At 59.3% G+C, this 20,576-nt stretch overlaps 2 protein-coding genes across 4 annotated transcripts in view; one reads left to right on the top strand and one right to left on the bottom strand.

The window, feature by feature from the left end:
* SLC9A3 (solute carrier family 9 member A3) overlaps positions 1-9,701 on the bottom strand; it is a 51,093-nt gene extending 41,392 nt beyond the window's left edge. For 2 of the 3 annotated variants that reach the window (XM_055246135.2, XM_055246133.2), the window contains exon 1: positions 9,121-9,700. In XM_055246135.2, the coding sequence (XP_055102110.1) occupies positions 9,121-9,331 (211 nt within the window). In that variant the 5' untranslated portion in view covers positions 9,332-9,700. Of the gene's footprint in view, positions 1-9,120 lie in introns of all 3 variants that reach the window. The other variant, XM_055246136.2, reaches the window with a different exon arrangement.
* On the top strand, positions 9,364-12,471 carry LOC129464663 (translation initiation factor IF-2). The gene is made up of 3 exons (XM_055246020.2): positions 9,364-9,457; positions 9,567-9,987; positions 10,231-12,471. Exons 1-3 carry the CDS (start codon positions 9,364-9,366, stop codon positions 10,487-10,489), a joined length of 774 nt encoding a protein of 257 aa, XP_055101995.1. The 3' UTR covers positions 10,490-12,471.
* The last annotated feature ends 8,105 nt before the right edge of the window (positions 12,472-20,576 follow it).

Below are 20,576 nucleotides of genomic sequence, written 5' to 3'. Positions count from 1 at the left end.
GCTACAAAGTCCAGCATTTTGGGCTACCTTGATAAGATAGATGAGACCATTCAAGCTCCTAAAAGTGGTTGGTATGCTAAGGGTATTGGCTGCCTGTGACCCAAATTCCATTCTGTGTCCCAGGAGGATGCCCAGTTGGGCAGTCTCAGCACCAAGTCAGGGCCTGCCCAGGGTGTGTCTGCATCTTCCGAGGTCTGGCAACATCAGGATGGGGCTGGGTTTGTCTGTCTTATTCCAGAAGGCATAGCTAAGGCATAGCTAAGATTTCAGCTGACAGTGGAGCATGTTTTAGGCCAGGTGAGTGTGGTTTCTCTCTGGGCACATGACCCACTCCTGGGAGAGCTCTGTGTGGGGCAGATGGTGCTCACCATGCTGAGCCCAGATCTGCCAAAGTGCTCTGAGCTGATGCTGCAACTGCTTGTCAATGATCCCACTTTGCAGGTTAAGTCTGCCACTCCTTGGAAGGCGGCGCCTCTAAAGCCATTGTCATCCAGAAGTAGGTGTGCTGCTCACTGGAGGCTCTGTGGTAATTTAAGGAAATAATTCAGCCGAGGAGCTGAGACAGCCTCTTCCTGGGCCCAGTGTCCAGATGGTTTTGGATGAAGCTTACACATGGGAAGCCAATGTTTATCTCCCCACTACTTCACTCTCCCATGCGTGCATTCATCCATCCATTTGTCCATCCACTCATTCGTTCATTCCTCCTTCACCCACCTGTGGGTGCATCCATCCATCCACTCATCCATCCATCCATCCACACATCTACCCATCCATCCACTCATCCATCCATCCATCCACACATCTACCCATCCTTCCACTCATCCATCCATCCATCCACACATCTACCCATCCTTCCACTCATCCATCCATCTATCCATCCACACATCTACCCATCCATCCACTCATCCATCCATCCATCCACACATCTACCCATCCTTCCACTCATCCATCCATCCATCCATCCACACATCTACCCATCCTTCCACTCATCCATCCATCCATCCACACATCTACCCATCCTTCCACTCATCCATCCATCCATCCATCCACACATCTACCCATCCATCCACTCATCCATCCATCCATCCACACATCTACCCATCCTTCCACTCATCCATCCATCCATCCATCCACACATCTACCCATCCTTCCACTCATCCATCCATCCATCCACACATCTACTCATCCATCCACTCATCCATCCATCCATCCACACATCTACCCATCCTTCCACTCATCCATCCATCCATCCATCCACACATCTACCCATCCATCCACTCATCCATCCATCCATCCACACATCTACCCATCCTTCCACTCATCCATCCATCCATCCATCCACACATCTACCCATCCTTCCACTCATCCATCCATCCATCCACACATCTACCCATCCATCCACTCATCCATCCATCCATCCACACATCTACCCATCCATCCACTCATCCATCCATCCATCCACACATCTACCCATCCTTCCACTCATCCATCCATCCATCCATCCACACATCTACCCATCCATCCACTCATCCATCCATCCATCCACACATCTACCCATCCTTCCACTCATCCATCCATCCATCCATCCACACATCTACCCATCCATCCACTCATCCATCCATCCATCCACACATCTACCCATCCTTCCACTCATCCATCCATCCATCCATCCACACATCTACCTATCCATCCACTCATCCATCCATCCATCCACACATCTACCCATCCTTCCACTCATCCATCCATCCATCCATCCACACATCTACCCATCCTTCCACTCATCCATCCATCCATCCATCCACACATCTACCCATCCATCCACTCATCCATCCATCCATCCACACATCTACCCATCCTTCCACTCATCCATCCATCCATCCACACATCTACCCATCCTTCCACTCATCCATCCATCCATCCATCCACACATCTACCCATCCTTCCACTCATCCATCCATCCATCCACACATCTACCCATCCATCCACTCATCCATCCATCCACACATCTACCCATCCATCCACTCATCCATCCATCCATCCACACGTCTACCCATCCATCCACTCATCCATCCATCCATCCACACATCTACCTATCCATCCACTCATCCATCCATCCATCCACACATCTACCCATCCTTCCGCCTATCCCTCCATTTACTCATCCATTCACTCATCCACTCGCTCATCCATCCATCAATCCACTCATCCATCCAGCAACCATTCACGCATCAGCCATCCATCCATCTGTCCATTCACTCACTCACTCATCCATCCACCCATTCACTCATCCATCTATCCACACATCCATATATCCATTCATTCACTCATCCATCCATCAATTCACTCACCCATCCATCCATCAATCCACTCATCCATCCATTCACTCATCCATATATCCATTCATCCATCCATCCATCCATCCATCCATCCATCCATCCATCCACCCATCCATCCATTCACTCATCTATTCATCCAAGCCATCCATCCATCCAGCTCTCCATTCACTCATCCATCCATCTGTCCACTCATCCATCCAGCTATCCATTCACTCATCCATCCATCAATCCACTCATCCATCCATCAATCCACTCATCCATCCATCCACCCATCCATCCATTCACCCATCCACCTATCCATCCATCCACTCACTCATCCATCCATCAATCCACTCATCTATCCATCCATTCACTCATTCATATGTCCATTCATTCATCCATCTATCCATCCATCCATCCATCCATCCACCCATCCATCCATTCAGTCATCCATTCACCCAAGCCATTCATCCATCCATCCATCCATCCATCCACCCATCCACCCATCCATCCACTCATCCAACCCATCCATCCATCCAAACCATCCATCCATCCATCCATCCACTCATCCGACCATTCACTCATCCATCCGTCCATCCACTCATCCATCCATCCATCATCCATCCATCCATCCATCCACTCATCCATCCATCCATCCATCCACTCATTCATCCATCCATCCATCCATCCGCTCCATCCATCCATTCACTCCATCCATCCATTCACACATCCATCCATCCATCCACTCATCCATCCATCCATTCACTCCATCCATTCACTAATCCACCCTTCCATCCATTTACTCATCCATTCATCCATCCATCAATCCATGCATCCATCCATCTATCTATTCACTCATCCATTCATCCACATGTCCATTCACGTGCTCAGATCTGCAGGACTCTGCTGGGGACAGGCACTGGGGACACAGGAGGAATAAGACAATCTCTGCCCTTGTGGCACCAACTTGGTTGAGCCAAAAGACCTCGGAGGAGGAGGTGTCCTCAGGAGCTCAGAGGAGGAAGGCTCTGAGCTCAGGAAAGCGGGGGCAGGAGAGATGCTGAGTGTGAAGGGATGAAGCTGCGGTGAGTGCATGATTTGGGGGAGGGTGGAGTCTGGCACCCTGAGACCTGGCACCCTGAGACCTGGCACCCTGAGACCTGATACCCCAAGATCTAGCACCCTGAGATATGGCACTTCACAACCTGGCACCCTGAGGCCTGGCACTTGGAGATCTGGCATCCTGAGACCTGGCACCCAGACACCTGGTATCCTGAGACTCTTGTCTCAAGGGTGGGTGAGGAGAGCCTTGGCGGCTTCATTGTGCACTGAGACTCCCGGGTGTGGGACTCAGTCCAGACGCTGGGCAGATGATGTGCAGGATGGGAACACCAACTCTAAACATGCCCCAGTGCAGCCCCTGGCTCCTGGAGAAGCCGGCGGGGCGGTGGGGGTGGCCACGCTGGGAGAGCTCAGCCGTTTCTGCAGTAGACATGAGGCTGGTTAGGTGCTGGAGCTTGAGACAGGCATCTTCCCAAGCCTATGTGGTCACAGGGAACGCCACACACGCCCAGAGGCGGGGAGCTCCCGGGGTGGCAGGGAGGGGGTTGGAGGGGCTGACAGCCAAGAGTGACTCACCATCCCTGTCTCTCTCTCAGCCTCTGGTGGAGCTGCCAGGTACCCACAGGGAGCCCTGGTGGTTCCTTCCCTGCCCCCGGTGCTATCAGCACTTCCCAACCTTTGCCCCTTTCCTCAGGATTCTCCAGGGTGACACCTTAGCTCCAAATGCCATGGATTGTTTTACAGCCTACAGCTGATTCTCCATGGGCAGCTCCTGGAAAATGAGACTTCACCCCTTCAGGGCCAGACCCTCCCCTGTGGAGACTCCTGGGAGAGTCCTTGCTTCCAGGCCTCCCGTGATGGCTCCTGACTCCAAACCCACTGAGCACACCTCTCCTGCCAGGACTGAGGTCCACGGGGCCCACTCACTGGTCCTCTCCTGGGAGGACTGGGTCCCCTGGGGACTTTGCTGACCACCCTGGCCTTCTAGGCCATCCCTGTCCCCAGACCCTCCTTTCCTATGCTTCTTCAAGGAGAATCTAAGGGCAGTTCAGCCGGAGTGGGTAGCAGATATCGTGAGGGGGTAGGTGCCATGCGCATTGAGGGATTCCTGCCTCCAGGACCAGAGCACATACAGTAAAACCATCCACCCCAGGAGGTGAAGATGACCCCACAGCCACCCTCACAGCCTGGGAACCGAGTGCCCGGTGGAAGGCTGCACCTTGGAGAAATCCACAGCTTAGGCAGGTGGTCTAGGCAGTGTCACACCCCCAGTGGCAGAGGCTCCCTAGGACACACTGGGTAAGACAGCGGGGGTCCAGGAGTCAAGTGTCGGGTGACGACGACCTCCTGCGCCCACCCAGACAGCAAGGAAACACCCAGTGCCTCGGATCTGGGGCTGGGAGCAGGGAACCTGGCGCTCAAGGATCTGGGTCTTGACCCTGTCCAGTTAAGGAGGAGGTGCTGGAACCCCAAGGCTGAAGCTCCTGCAGAAAAGCATTCCCATACTCCCACAGGGTGGTAATGCTGCTCGGCGGGGGGGGGGGGGCGGTGCTGCGCCACTCAGAGCGGGGGGCTGCACTCCTGACCCTGCGCCCCAGTGTCCTCCCGACCCTCCTACGGCTGCGCGAGGCACTGCAGACTCCAGATACCCGTCTCGCCCCTGCCCGCCCTTCCAGCCAGGGTTCACCAAGATGTGGGGCGGCCTGGGCCTCCCGCCTCACATCCCTCAGCAACACAAGCTCCACTTCGAGAGCCTGTCCCCCCGCTGCCACTCAGCCCCACTGTCCTGGTTTTCCCATGGGCCGTCACTGCCGCTGCTCAGGTCCTACCCCTCAAGGCCCCACCTCCCTGAGCCAGCGCTGCCCAGCTCTGGAGTTCGGGCCCCATGGGATGTCGGCTCCCACACCTCCTGTGCGTCCACGACCCAAGGGGTCCCCATGGCCAGACGCCTGGGGACAAATAGACCCAGCTGGGCCTAGAATCCACTCCCGGCCCCAGCCCCTCCCCGGTTTCCAACATCTCAGAATTGTAACTCCCCCAGTTCCCTTTCGGTCGGGTCCTGTTGCTCATGTGTGGCTCAGAGCTGCAAGGTGAGGTCAGCGCAGCAGAGTCCCCCGAAGGGTTGAGAACGGGATGGGACCAGGAGGTCTGGCCCCTGCTCACTGATGACCCTGTGACGTCCCCACTCCTGCTCCAAGGAGGCCCTGCTGTCCACCGCCCTGATGCCCAAGGGAAGCTCCCCACTGTCCTCCCCGAATCTCCCCAGTGCCATTCTCTGCCCCACGGTCAGGCAGTCGTCTGAGAACCCAGATCTGACCACATCCGCTCCTCACCACGGCGCTAGGTGGGGACCAAAGTCCTCCGAGGCCTGTAGCTGACTTGCTCGGGCCTCCCCCTGCCTCCCCCTGCCTCCCTGGGGACCCTCCCTGGGCCTCCTCCTCTGGCTTCTGACACCACCGTTTCCCTCTCCTTCCAGGAGCCCATTGCTGGCAGTCCTGACACCTGCCGCTGCCTGGATCCCACCCCAGGGCCCCCGCCCAGTGCTGCCAGGCCTGGCAGTCTTTGCAAGGCACAGCCTCAGCCCCCAGAGGAAGCCCAGGAAGGAACGAAGGAAAGCCTGGCCCAGGGTCCCCAACACGGACGGTGCAGGGTGAGGTGGGGATTCTGATTCTGGTGGGCCTCTAAGGCCTAGAGTGGCCCTGGTGTGGGTGGCTGCAGGCTGGGGGCCCCCAAGGGGCACAGGAGGAAACCCCCTCACCCTGCCTGAGGCAGACACTAGGCCCTGCCGCCTCCACTGCTGTAACAGGCAGGGGAACCCCAGGGCACACAAATAGGGGGCTTGCGGGGACCCCTTGCCAGAGCTCAGACACGAGGCCTGAGGCTGGTGGGCCGACAGCAGCCCCTGTTCCTTGCCCAGCCTCCTGGGCCACGTGCTGAGGCCCCAGCCCCAGCGTTTGCTTGAGGCAGCTCTGGCCCTCTGGCCATCCTCTGCCTGGAGTAGAAACCTCCTGGCATCAACATTGCCGTGGGTTTCAGGGTCCCCGGACTCTTATTTCCCCAACCAGGTTACAAATGGCTTGAAGAAGGCTGGGGCTGTGAGTTAGAAACACTCAGGACGTGTGAGAAATTCAACAAATGTTTGGAAAAGCAACAGGAATGCAGCTCTTTTCTGCTGGAAGAGACATTTCTGTTTGTGTAACTTGAGACTGAAAGAGTGTGGCCAACCCCTGAGCATTTTAAACAACAAAATGTGCCAAGCAGCTTACTAGGTTCGGACCCCGGGTCCAGGGGCTGTGGGCACGTGGAGGAGGCTGGGTGAAATTGAAGTTCCTGCTGTGGTGCAGGCTCGGGCCCGGCGTCTGTGAAGGCCTGGACCTGAGAGTCCTCTGGAAACACAGGTCGTGCACCTGAGGCTGGCTGCACAAGGAGGACGGTCAGGGCCAGCGGAATCTGAGAAGTCCAGAGTTCACAGGGAAGGGGTTGGGGGAGGAAGCACACAGGGAGGCCTGGGGGCTGCGTTCAAGAGGCATGGCTGGCAGAGAGGGGATGGAGGGTGGGACGTCCTGGGGGCCAATCAGGGCAGACCCAGAGCAGACCTCAGCTGTCACTGCCAGGGCTGCAGAGTGCACAGTGGGTTGAGCGGACGACAGGGAGCGTAGAGGGCAGGTCTGGAGAGGGTCTGCGCCGGTGGGATGCGGCGATGAGCTCTCACAGCTGCACAGGGCGAGGCTCTCGCCTTCCCAGGCGGGGCCGCCCGGGACAAAGACAGCCGCTGGGTGCTATCAGGTGGGCCTTTGTAAAGGGCCGCCCTGCCCCGGGGAGTTGCTCAGAGCCGGCAGCCTCCCCGCCCTCAAGGACGTCTTCCCAGAACCGGTCCAAGTGTTTGGGAGACCTGAAGGCTTTTCCTGGTGAATAACAAACTCTGAGACCAGGCAAAGCCCTGGTCAGTGTGCCCTACCTGCGGGCTCCCAGGCGGGGCTGGCTGGTGCCTGGCGGCCGTCATTGGACCTTCAGATGCCAGATTCTGACACTGTACACTGGGCTAAACCGGGAGAGGCCCCAGCTTGTACAGAAATTACATATTCACGGCCGGGCGCGGTGGCTCACGCCTGTCATCCCAGCGCTTTGGGAGGCTGAGGTGGGTGGGATCACCTGAAGTCTGGAGTTCAAGACCAGCTTCACCAACATGGAGAAACCCCGTCTCTACTAAAAATACAAAATTAGCTGGCTGTGGTGGCTCATGCCTGTAATCCCAGCTACTCGGGAGGCTGAGGCAGGAGGTGGAGGTTGCAGTGAGCCGAGATCGCGTCATTGCACTCCAGCCTGGGCAACAAGAGCAAAACTCTATCTCAAAAAAAAAAAAAAAAAAAAAAAAAAAAGAAAGAAAAAGAAAAAGAAAAAGAAAAAAAAAAGAAATTGCCTATTCAGTTTACACCAGGGGGGCACTCCCATCAGAGGAAAGCAGGGTGAGCTTTAGGACTGGGTGGCCGCAGAGCCCAGGTTGAGGCTGGACCTCCCTGATGCCCCAGGGGCCCTTCTCAAGGAAGTCAACTGTAGGAAGCAGCCAGCCTCAGAGACTCCCCCAGGCCAGCATCGCAAGCCCCCAGTGGAAAGCCCAGGGAGGACAGCCTGAGCCTGGAGAGAGGCAGCCAGGCCGGGGAGCTGAAAGACACCAGGGCGAGGAGGAGGCTGCGGAGAAGGGAGGAGGCGGGAGGGCTCAGAAGAGCGCTAATGAGACAGAAAGCAAACACACAAGGGCCCTGAAGGGGAGGGAGACCCTGGCATAAATAGGGCAGGCGGCAGGCGGCACTGGAGGAAAAGGCGCCTTCTCCAATCAAGCCTGCTGGGCGTACCAGGTTCCACCAAGGCCAAGGTCCTCTCAGCTGTTCTCCCCGGAGCCTGTCCCTCCCCTGTCCTGCGTGGGCGCCCCTCCTGGGCCCCAGCATCGAAACCTCCTCTCGCCCCAGTCCCAAGCTGCTCTGGAAACCTGCCGCGGCGCCTGCTGCTCTGATCTCGCTTCTCCTGGCCCCACTCGGGTCCCCTAATCCCCCTCCACACGAGTGACCAGCTCCCCACCACCCCCGGAGAGACCCTCCCCTGTAGACCAACACATGAAACTTTGATCCCCACGAGCTCCTCAGGAAGCTGACCTTCCTGTCACCTTGCCAGGAGCTACCTGCCGTGCCCACATTACTGGTTCATTGGCGCCAGTTAAGGAGAAGAGAAATCTGACCGACCGGGATTTTCTAAAAAAAAAAAAAAAAGGAGGCCGCCAATGGGAACGCTGCGCCTATAGGGAGGATTCTGCTGGGTTCGTGCGGGTAGCACCGCTTTTCTTTTCTGCCCTTGTAACGAACGAAAAAACGCCATCACTCCAAGGACGTTTGTCTAAAAAGCCTGAGAACCCCGAAGGAAACCCGGCCCCGCGGACTCCCCGGGCGCGAGCAGCCTGCAGTCTGCGGGGCTCGGAGCGGAGGCGGGGCGGAGACCCCGCAGGGACCCGGGAGCCGGGAGCTCCGAGGCTGTGCCCCCTCCGGGAGGGGAGACCTCGGGACCCGCAGGGGCGGCTTAGCGCGGTCAGAGTCGCTGCCGAGTCTCGCTCTGCTGGACCCGAGAGCCGGACTCTCCCGGGCGCCCGCCGCGCGGCTCCCACCTGATGGGCGCGGCCACAACGGAGCCCCCAGACCCGGCAGAGGCGGCCGCATACCCCGCGGGCAGACCCGGAGACCCCGGGGCCACTTACCGATCTTGGCCAAGCTGGCCACGAGGATCCAGAGCGCGATGACGTAGGGATCCTGCACGTGGGCCCACTTGAAGGTGACCACCTGGAAGCCCCCGCTCTCGCCGTGCGCGCCTCCGGGCTCCACCTCGACGCCCCCGGCCCGCGCCAGCCCGCCCAGCGCCAGCGCCACCAGCAGCCCCCGGCCGGGGCCCCGCGCCCCGAGTCCCCACATTGCCGCCTGCTCAGCGCAGGGCTGGGACGTGCATGTCGCGGGGGGTCCCGGCTGGGCTCGGCCGGCCGACGCGCGGGGCTGGGACCCGGCGGGGACCCGGCGAGGACCCGGCGCGCTCCGGTGCCGGTACCGGCGACAGTCCGTTCCCCGCCCGCCGGGGTGGCCTTTAATCCCGCGGCCCCCTCCCGCCCCGGGGCGGAGCCTGCCCGCCCCCGCCGCGCACTCGCGAGCGCAGAGACACCGCCGCAGCTCCCGGCACGCCCGCCCCGCCCGCGCACGCCCACCCGGCGCTCCCCGGTCCCCACCCTCCCGCGGAGCCCGCGGCCTGGAGGTCCGGGAGGTCGCGGCAAGAGCGAGCCCGGGACTGCGCGGCCACCTCCCTGGGGCGGGGAGCGGGGGGGAGGGGGGCGGGGGGAGCACAGCGGGGGGCGGCGGGACAGGCGGTTCCGCGCAGCTCCTGGGATGCCTGGGCAGCTGCGGGTGCGCTCGCCCCAACCTTCCTACATAAACGCAGGGCCTGGGGCTGCGCAGACCCCACAGGGCGGCCCAAGGGTGCACAGGGGCCCCAGGTGTGTCTTCAGCAGGAACCTGCATTCCACAGCTGGACCGGCCACTTACCAGAACTCGGGGGCGCCCAGGCCTTGCGTGGTGCGCTGGTAAGTTTCTCTGCCCCTCCCATCGCCGGTCAGCATCCCCCCACCCCAGGCTCTGAGATGGGAGACCAGGGGCCCCCGTGGTCTCCCTGCCCCGTCCCCTGCCTTCTGACCTCCGCCCAAAACAATTCGATACCCCTGGGGCTTCACACTGATGCTGCCTCTGCCCACAGCCCACTCTGGCAGCACTGGCTCCTTAAGCATCTCAGGCACCCCTGTGCAAACCACACCCCTGTTTTCCTGCAGGCCCACCCTGCAGCCTTCCAGCCCCAGACCTGGGACGCAGGTGGACTTCTCCTTTCGCTCACGGGGCTTCCAAGCTGTTAGCATGTCTGCTCTACATTCAAAATGTGCACAAAACCAGCGGCTTCTCGGAGCCTGCAGCCACCTGCAAAGTCTCCTGCTCGGCCCTTTACCTGCCCCTTCAGTCCCTCCTATTGGGACCCTCCCTCTCCGAGGAAAGGCTCAACGTGTCCCGGGAGCTCAGACCCCAGCCACTGCCTGACCCCCACCCCCACGCACGCCACGGCCCACACCAGCAATCGGCGCCTCTCGGGGCCTTTGCACGCCCTGCTCCCTCTGCTTGGACGGCTCTTGCGTGCTTCCTTCCTTGGCTCCCCAGGGGCTTGGCTCCAATGCCACCTTCTTGTCCCACCCGCTACCCACTCAGCTCACAACTGTGGCAGCTAAGCTCCCGCCTCCCCTGCTTACTCGGTTGGCCCCAGGAATCAGCTCACCTCCCAGCCCTGGGGGCTGCTGCTTTGACCTTGAGCTGTCTGCCCTCACCCTGGGAATGTCTGCTCCACGAGCAAGGGGCTCATGCATACGTCTCCGGAGCTTGGAAGAGCTGGGCACACACTAGCACTCGCAAGATAGTGGCTGAGTGGATGGATGATAGGTGGATGGAAGGACAGATAGGTGGACAGAGGGCAGGTGGGCGGTGGGTGGGTGCGGATGGAGGATGGATGTGTCTTCTGACGTCTGAGTGGGGGCTGCGGGGGCCTGAGGAGGACGGTGCTGAGTTTGATGACTTCATCCTGCGAGGGCCCCAGTTTCATGCTAATGGAAGTGGCCCGTGTAGCACAGAGAAGGTGCATTCAGATGGTGCTCACCTGGTGACTCGGCCACTGAGTGGCGTGGAGGGAGGGCAGCCCTGGCCTGGGACACCGCAGGGTCTGGACAGGGCACTGGGGAAGTGGAAGTGTGTGACAAGGCACCAGGGGAGTGGAAGTGTGTGACAGGGCACCAGGGGAGTGGAAGTGTGTGACTGGCCACTAGTATGGTCTTGTGAGGTGTTGCTCTTGGCCTGTGTCCCTGCCCCACCTGTCTCTGTCCCCCACTCCACTCCCAACCTCTTGTCCCAGAGAAAAAGCCAGCAGGACAAGAACAGGATTCCCTCCAGTCCAGAGCTTCCCTGCTCTTTTCTTATGGTTCCTGGGTGGAGCCTTTGGGAACGACATCCTCTCTGAAGATGTTGCCCTTGCATTCCACAGGAAGGCCAAATTCCCACCAGACCAGTGTGTGCCCTGATGCCCACCCCACCCCCCAACCAGCCTGTCGTAAGAGCCGACAACCTTTCTCCACAAAGCTGTTCAAAGGGCAGAAGAGCAGTGTCACTGCCTGGACGTACAAATCCAGAACAGACACCAGTGCCAGGTGCTGGCCATCAGGTAGTGTGCTGCCCATACCTCCACTGCCCCTCACAGCAGGAAGGGCTGCCTGATGGAGAATAGAAAGGCAACGAGCCCCTGAAGTGGCGTGGCCAGAACAGGGCACACCCCACTGCCCACGAGTCCCTGCACAGGTGAGAAGTGTGGCTGTTTGGCAGCATCTCAATCTGTGAGCATTTGGATGATGAAATGCGTCTGCACTCCAAGGTTGCTGGAGGGCTCTGGGCAGACGGGCGCTGCCCCAGCCTGCGATGGGCATGGCCTTGAGGATGCCAGCCTGATGCAGAAGCCAGTCTAGGGGATTATACAGGGTGTGCACATCCACTCCCCTACCCTCGGACTGTAGCCACGAACCCCTCCAACTGGGTCATGGTTTTAGGCAGGGCTGTGGCACCCCACCACTGCAGGGCCACCATCCATATCAGGCAGACTGTATGAACCGTGCCCCTTGGAATTGTACAGTGCACAACCTGCACATCCTCATGGCCAAAAAGACCCAGAGACGTGTGTGTGTGTGTATGTGAGGGGGTCTTGGGAAGTGTCCTGAGAACATTCCTGTCCTGTGGGTGGTGACGATCTGATAACTGCCGGACCACTTCCTGCCTCAGGCAGGCATGCATTCTGGATCCTTCCACCGTGGCCTGGACCCCTTGTGGTCCAGGGATCCCCTGCACCTATGGGGAAGGGGCGTGGCTGTAAAACATATTCAAAAATGTGGAAATAATGCAAAAGCCAGTCCGAAAACAACTGTAATCTTATACCCAGCTGCCACAGCATCTGAACTTCAGGATTAAGAAAATAAAACTGAAAACACCTAGTCAGTCCGTCACATTAATTTCCTCTCATGAATTCCACCATAGGGCTTGTGAAAGTGTCTTGTGGATGAAGAGGCACATCTATTCATGCTGTTGTTAACGATACTCAGGAGAAGAAAGTTAAGTTTTTAAGTAATTTCCAATGCTCGAAGCCAGGCAGGAGGCAGGCATCTCTGCCCAATCCAAGTTTATTTTTCAACCCGAAGTTGTCAGGGGCCAGGTCTTCTTAAGGAAGGCTTTATTCCACTGGGAGCCGCACCTGCTGGGCTTCCCTTCGTCCACACCTGCTGTGTGCCAGGCACATCTCAGCTTCAGGCAACAGGCCCCTCTGGGAGATGCCCTTCCAGGAAGGAGACCTCCCATCATGCCACCTCCTGTCAATGCCACCTCCCGTCAATGCCACTCTTACTGGTTGTTGGATGCGTGGGATACAAATGTCTTTCTCAAAAGCAAGTTAGAGCTCAGCCCTTCCCTTCCCGGGGGCCTCTGAGGCCTCACGTGGGACCTTTCCTCCTCTTCAGAGATGGACGGACTCTTGACCAGCCTGGAGCTGGAGGCCCTGCAGGACTTGAGGCCCGCGCTCTGGTCCATCAGCCCAGGTTGGGCCTGGGGTCTCCTCACCCACGGAGACTCACCTTTCCTGGCTCCCTGAGGGCACCAACCCTGGTTGGAGTCAGACCCCCCCACTGTGAGACCCCTGCAGGGGTAGCTCAGGGCCTGCGTCTGAAGCGGCAGCCCCGCCCCGGGGTTGGGTGGGGAGCTCAGGGGCCCCGGGGTTGGGTGGGGAGTTCAGGGGCCCGGGGCTGCGCCGGGAGGGGCGAGGGGCTGGGGGCGGCGCCGCGGGAGTGTCTCTGTGCCCCACAGTCCACCCCAGGGCGATCGCGCTGGGGACCTGGCAGGGGCCTGGGGGCTGCAGGGGGTCGAGCGCTCCCTCCCGGCACCGTCCCCGAGCGCGGCCCCCGCCGGCCCGACCCCCTTCGTCGGCAGCCCCGTCAGTGCCTGTCGGGGTCCCGCGTCCTCCCGCTCTCGGGGACAGCCCGGCCGGCCACGCCACCGGACTCGCCATGGGCCCCTCTCCGCATCCGCATCCGCACCCACATCCGTCCCGCTGAGCGCACGAACCCTCTCGCTCCTGTCCCGCCCGCCCCGGAGCCTCTGCTGCGGTGTCTTATCGGTCCGCGGACAGGCGACTCCCTCCCCCGTGGACGCCCCTTCCCGGCCGCCGCCCCGCCCCGCTCCCCGCTCCCCCGCGCCCCTGGGCTGAGACCTCCCGTCGCCTCGCCCCGTCTCCGGCCATGAAAGGCGCTGCGGACCTGGCGGTCACGCGCGAAGCCGGCGGCCTCCCCGCGCCCGGGAATCCAGGATTCAGGCACCAACAGACCCGGAGGGACAGCGCCGCCCCGGGCAAACCCGCCCACCCCATCGCCCAACACAACGGGAAACACGAAAACCGAATCCAGCCACGTGCAGAGACCAGCCCAGCGCTCTGGGAGGCCCAGGCAGAAGGATCACTTGAGGCTGGGAGTTCGAGACCAGCCTAGGCGACATAGTGAGACCCTGTCTCTAAAAAACATAATAAAAAACAATAGCCGAGTGGTGGCGCTCACCTGTGGCCCCAGCAGCTCGGGAGGGGAAGCCCTTGGGAAACGTAGGGTAGAAGCAGATTCCTTTAAGCTGATAGGTAGCATCTGTAAGGCCGGCAGGAGCAGGTGCTGGCACTCAAGAAGGCTCCTCTGAGGCAGGAACGTTGGCCGCCTGCCCCCACCCTCAGCCTCATCTTTGGAGCAGGTGCTGGTACTCGGGAAGGCACCTCTGAGACAGGAACCTCAGCCGCCCGCCCCCACCCTCAGCCTCATCTTTGGAGCAGGTGCTGGCACTTGGGAAGGCACCTCTGAGGCAGGAACCTCAGCCGCCCGCCCCCACCCTCAGCCTCATCTTTGGAGCAGGTGCTGGCAATCAGGAAGGCTCCTCTGAAGCAGGAACGTTGGCCACCTGCCCCCACCCTCAGCCTCATCTTTGGAGCAGGTGCTGGTACTCGGGAAGGCACCTCTGAGACAGGAACCTCAGCCGCCCGCCCCCACCCTCAGCCTCATCTTTGGAGCAGGTGCTGGCACTCGGGAAGGCACCTCTGAGGCAGGAACCTCAGCCGCCCGCCCCCACCCTCAGCCCCATCTTTAGGATGCAAGACAGCACCTGCCTGTGGGCAGCACAGAGTCTGTTCTTCGAACACTCTCAGAACTGGCAAGAGTTAGCTCAGCAAGGCTTGCTGGCTACAAAGCCAGTATTCCACCGTCAGTTGGGTTTCTATGCACAAACAACACACTTTTTAGAAAATGAAAGCTAATTTAACAGTACTATTCATGCGGCATCAAAAATATGAAATACCTAGGAAAAAAAATCTAGCAAGGGGTGTGGCAGAAATTTATAGGATAATTCAACAGTGAAACCAAATGGACATGGAGCTTTCTTTGTGGAAAGGTTTTAAATGATGGATTTAATTAATAAATGTTAGGCTGTTTGGACTTTTCTGTGTTCATTTTGATGAATTGTATTTTTTTGACTTTTTGTGTTAATTCTGATAAATTGTACTTTTCAAGAAATGTGCTCATTGCATCAAAAATTCATGTTTATTGATGTAAAGCACATGATGGGGTTGTAATCTCCCCCATGTCCATAAGACTCTGCAGTGATGTCTCCCTTTTGTACCTCCTGGTGATGACTTTTGTTTTCTCTTTTTTAATGATCAACATTGCTGGGAGGTTTATCAACTTTATTCATCTTTTCACAGAACCAGATTTTGGTCTTGTCGATTTTCTCTAATTTATGTCTGCCTTCTCTTTATACATTTTACCACGATTTCCTTCCTTCTACTTTGCCTTTATTTTGATGTCCTTTTTCTAGTTTCTTGAACTGAAAGCATAGGTCATTGGTTTCAGCATTTCCCCTTTTTAAATGTGGAATTTTTCAATAAGCTGTGGGTTTCCCTTTGGTGGCTAGTTTTGCATATCCTGGAGGCTTTTTCATATGCTGTGTGCTCCTCATTCAGCTCAAGACATTGTATCCTGGAGGCTTTTATATGCTGTGTGTTCCTCATTCAGCTCAAGACATTTTCTGATTTCTACTGTGGCTCCTTCTTTGACATATGGGTTATTTAGAAGTGTGTTGCTTAATCCACGATTGCTTAATTTCTAAACATTTGGAGATTCTCCTCTTATCTTTCTGTTACTGAATCTACTGTAATTCCACTCAGCCCAGAGAACACATGCCGTGTGACCTCAGTCCTCTTACGTTTGGCGAAAGGCGCTTCGTGGGAGGAACCTGGTCTGTGTGGGTGCGTCTGCCTCAGCCCTTGATGCAGTTCTGTGTTCTGCTCAGACTTAACGGGACTTGTAGGATGCAGGGACACAGTGCTCTAGGTGTGCTGGTTTGTTCCAGTTGGGTCTGAACATCTTTATCTTTCAAGACCTTTTCTTAGTTAATAACATGCAGACGGCTGATGGCAGCCCCCCAGGATCCTCACGCTGCAGCTGGGCCTCTCCGCCTGTGTGGGCAGCAAGGTTTCTCCCTCTCATCATCCCTGTGCCCGCCACGCTCAGGGATGTGGCCTGTGCGCCCCATCACTGCTTCAGACCTGCTCAGAGGAAAACGAGCTCGCTGTGCTCTGCGTCCTTGGCTGTGTTTCTTCTGCCTCCTGGACTCGGTTCATTTCCCCACGTCATCTTTATAATTTGCGTCCCTTCAGCAAATGTTTGCTTGAGCGATGTTAGTTTCCGCATGAGGCACAGACGTACCCTCTGAATGCGGGCAGCACACGGGAAGCAGACCCTCGAGGGGGACGAATGTCAGAGGAGATGCGCAGGCAATTCGCGAGCGTGGAGTCGCCAGGAAGGAGAGATGCGGCCGGGCTGGATGCCACATTGCACCACCCAGGCCGGCTCACCTTTGTGTGGCCGCGTTCCAAGTCATTGTTCCACAGAATTTGGCTGCAGCGGGTGTCCTTGAGTCTCTCACACTTGAGTAATCATCCAAGTCTCCTCCGCCTGCTTCCTCTGAGGCCCTGGCCCCCCAGGGGCTCCGGCATGTGTCCCCAGCAGACACGGCCTGGCCTGCCTGGCCCGGCCTTGCATCTACCCCCAGGGTGCGTTTGCCCCTCCTCCGGGAGATGCTCTCTTGGCCTCCCTCTCCTCCCCTCCAGGGACCCTCCAGAGGCTGGTTCACTGCCTGGAGACACGGCGACAGCCCTCGCCACTAGCTGGAGGCTGGTGCTGGTGAGGGGCCTCAGGCCCACCCCCGGGCCTCAGACCCCTAGAAACACCAGGAACTCCAAGGAGAGCTGCGGGAGCTGAGACTTGGAGCAGGTGGCCGGCCGAGCCCGCACTGCCCTCACTCGGCATGGACCAGTCTTACTGTGCCTTGGAGCCCCCCCCACCCCCCGCAGAGCGAGGGTGGTGAGTCCCTTGGCCACAGGGCTGGGCACACTCTAGTTGGTCGACACGTGTGTGCACCAGGTGTGCGGCGGGCAGGCACCATCACTCTTGCCGACATTCACCAGCGGGCATTCCCACCTGCCAGTGGGGGTGGCTCTGGCTAGGGTCACCTCTGTGCCTGCCCCACAGCCCTTTCACTCTGCCGCCATAGAAACAGCTGGAGATGGACAGAATTGCTCTCTCAGGCAGCTGTTCAGTCAATCTTAGCTCACACTGGATCCCAGATCCGTCCCTCCCCAGGAGCGCTCAGCTCTCCACTCTGCCCCATCCTTTGGCTTCGGCTTTGACCCAGACAGGCCGGGAGATCCCTGGTATTTCTGGTCAGACGCCTGCTGTGGGGAGAAGAAAACTCTGGAGCTGGCTAGGCTCAGTCCCCACCAGCCTTGGGCAAGATCTGGACATCAACGGGCCTCAGTTTCCCCTTTTGGCTGTGGTGGCGCATGCTGTGAAAGGCTCTGAGCTGGACCAGGGCCTCAGTTTCCCCTATGTGGTGGGGGCACATGTTGTGAACAGCTCTGAGCTTGACCAGGGCCTCAGTTTCCCCATATGGCTTTGGCACACGCTGTGAGTGGCTCTGAGCTGGACCAGGGGCCTTGCCCATGCCATGTACCTCAGTGTATCCCTGAAACTGTCAGAGTGACCTGAGTGACCTGTGTCAGGCGGCGACCGCTCAGCCCTTGCACCTCAGACCTCCTGGATGCAGAGGACACTCAGCTCACAGGGCGGCCCGAGGAGAAGCCTCTGGAGCTATGGAATGACTCAGGCTCCCGGACTGGGGCCAGGTCCCCTTGGGCCTGAAAACAGCCGCCATCCCAGCCGGCCGGGAGCCCTGCCTTGCTTGGAGTTCAGTGGTATCAGGCCAGGCTCAGAGCGAACACGGCCTGAAAGCCGTGACAATGGGCTGCTGAGCTGGGCTTTGTCTGGGCCGATGCTCGGGGACTTAGGGAGGCTCTCGGGTTCAGAGCCAGGGCCCCTCCTGGCACAGCTCAAAGTGCATCGTGCTCCCGGAGACCCCCATTCATGGGCTGAGCAAAGGGCTCGGGGGTTGGCGAATTTGCCCCCATCCGTGGGGGCGAACACAGCTCTGTTGGCGCACTCACTGCCGACAGCATTTCTTCTCAAAAGAATCCAAGAGATTTCTCCAAAGAACAGCAGCTTTGTTCACAGGAATAAGTTCAGAACTCCTACTGGTGTGCTCTGAAAACTGGTCATTCATGTTCTCATGCATTTGCCGTTATAGCCACATTCTTGAGTGTGAGCAAAGGCTGGGCTTGCTGTCCCTCCAGACGTTTGGGGAATTGGGGGCCACGCTGAGCCCCGGGGTGAAGCAGAGCCCAGCGGTGCTGGGCACCCACTGCAGGGGCAGGCCTATGCCTTCAGCTGGGTTGGATCACAGCCTGGCCCCCTCCTGACACAGCCTCAAAGGGCCTGAGAGGTGGGCACCTGTGGCGGCAGGAGAAGGGCCGGTTGCTGCCTCGGGATGTGCAGGGGGCTCAGCTCCTCTCACATCTGTGGAAGCTTTATCTGTTTTGCTTTGAACGTGGAGCCGCCTAGACTGGCAGGACTCGGAGCAGCCAGAATTGGCCCCGGTCACCCTGGAGGCCCAGAGCCATTGGGTGGGGGAAGGGCTGGTTTGTCACAGCCGTCTCGGCCTGTGTGGAGCTCTCCCCGCCTGGGGAGGCTGAGTGGACCCGCTCGGGGTTCCGTTCACACTGCTGGGCGGGGGACCAAGGTCGTTCACAGGCAGAATCTCTGACCCAAGTCTCAGCACCAAGACCCCTGTGGCCACCCCTTCACCAACGCACACAGTGGACCCAGGGCCCTGGGGTCGGTGACCTTGTGGCCAGGGGGTTCTGACCTCCTCGGGGTTGCCAGGCCCAAGCCCCCTCCCGGCTCTGACCGCCTCGAAGGAAAAGGCATTGCCCAAACCTGGAGTCCGTGCTAGATGCCCAGGCTCACTGCTCCGGAGAGTGGAAAGTTCCCACAGAGAGGAATGCCTGCAGCCAGTGGGGAAGCGGAATTCCTAGGCAGAGCACAGCGCTCATTTGCACACATTAGCCTTTCAGGTCTGGACGCCGCTCATGCCAGACCCGGTCAGCACAGTACAGCTGCTGGGGCAGGACTCCATGTCCCTGAGCTCAGAGTCAAGGGCCTGGCACTCAGGGTCCCCCTGGCTCCCTCCTGTCCCGAAGCCTCTTCCTTCACAGTCTCTGGACCCCACCGGCAGGTCCACAGGGAGGCGCAGGGCCGCTGTCGCCTCATCACTCCCGACTTCACGGAGTGTCTGCACCTGACGCTGAGCCGTGGCCTTCACTGTCTCCGACCTAACACTTCCGCGAGTGCCAGCAATCGGGAAGAGCAGTTGTTCACGGAGCCGCGTGGGAACTCACCGCACCTGTGCCGACCGCAGCACAAGCCTCAACCTCCTGCAGGCGGGGCTGGCTCAGCGCAGGGTAGGGGGTGACTTGCCAGACCCCGGGCAGGATTTGTCTCCCAGCCCGGTGCACCACGGCCCCATCCAGCCTGTCCCGGCCGCTGCTCTGTGACCTCCCAGCCCTGGGGCCCTGCAGAGGCACTTGGGCACAGACGGGGCAGGCCTGAGACGGCACCTGGAGGGAGGCCGGCTGCTGGGACACTGCCAGAGACCAGTGCTCTCCTCCCTGTCCGAGTGGGGCCAGGTGTCCCCTTCAGGCCTGGCCTCTGACTCTGGCCTGTGACCCTGTAGCTCATGCACGAGGACATCTTGAGTCGACCCGACCTGCCCAAGTCCACCTGCTTGTCCAGACTCCCGCGAGAAAACCCAGAGCGGAAGTGAGGACTCGGGTCAGCACCCCCATAGGAAGGGGGGCCCGGGGTGGGCGCGGAGCTGAGGGAATGACGTTCCTCAGCAGTGCTGTGGGTGGTGCAGCCCCCTCCGCATCCCCCTGGTAGCTAGCAGGACCCCACATGCTCACTTCCGGCCCCCAGCTGTCCCTGACTCCAGCCCTGGCAGGGTCCCTGTCTTCTTGGGGTGTGTGTTGGATTTTAGGTGTGCGGAGGCCACAGATGGGAGTAAGCTGGGCCCTGAGGACGGCTTGGGAGATCTGCAGTGGGGCAGGGCCCTTGTCTTCAAGGCACATCTCCCTGTGGGAGGGCCCTGAACCAGCCACTGGCAAGGCTGTGTGGACAGCTGGGACCACCAGGCTGGACCCCAGCAGAGCGCTGGTTTCAGCCACCTCCTGCCCCCGGCCCCTGCCTTCTGGGACCCTCACTTTACGCTTGCCCCAGCCTCCCCAGGGGCAGGAGCCCTCCTCCCAGTTGAGAACCTAGAGGCTTCCCCCTTGGGGGTCGTTGTGGGGAACCCAGAGGCCAGTGAGCCTGAGACCTCCTGTCCCTTTGCAGTTGGACATCATTGCGGGCCGCGGGCATGCGCCCTGCAGCCGGCGCTCAGTCTCGTGGGCATCTGTGCTCCCCCGTGGGCTCTGTGACCCTGGCAGCGCCCAGCAGTGCTCAGTCTTCCGTGTGCACACAGAGCCCTGTGCTGCCCGCTCACCGCGCGTGGGGGGCTTGTGTGAGAGGTGTGGACTGTGGGGCCTGAAACGTGCTCTGGGGGCGCCTGCGGCCAAGGCCCCCTTCCGAGG

Source organism: Symphalangus syndactylus, chromosome 16 (genome assembly GCF_028878055.3).
Source record: "Symphalangus syndactylus isolate Jambi chromosome 16, NHGRI_mSymSyn1-v2.1_pri, whole genome shotgun sequence".
Lineage (NCBI taxonomy): Eukaryota > Metazoa > Chordata > Mammalia > Primates > Hylobatidae > Symphalangus > Symphalangus syndactylus.
This window is presented reverse-complemented; position numbering and strand designations above follow the sequence as displayed.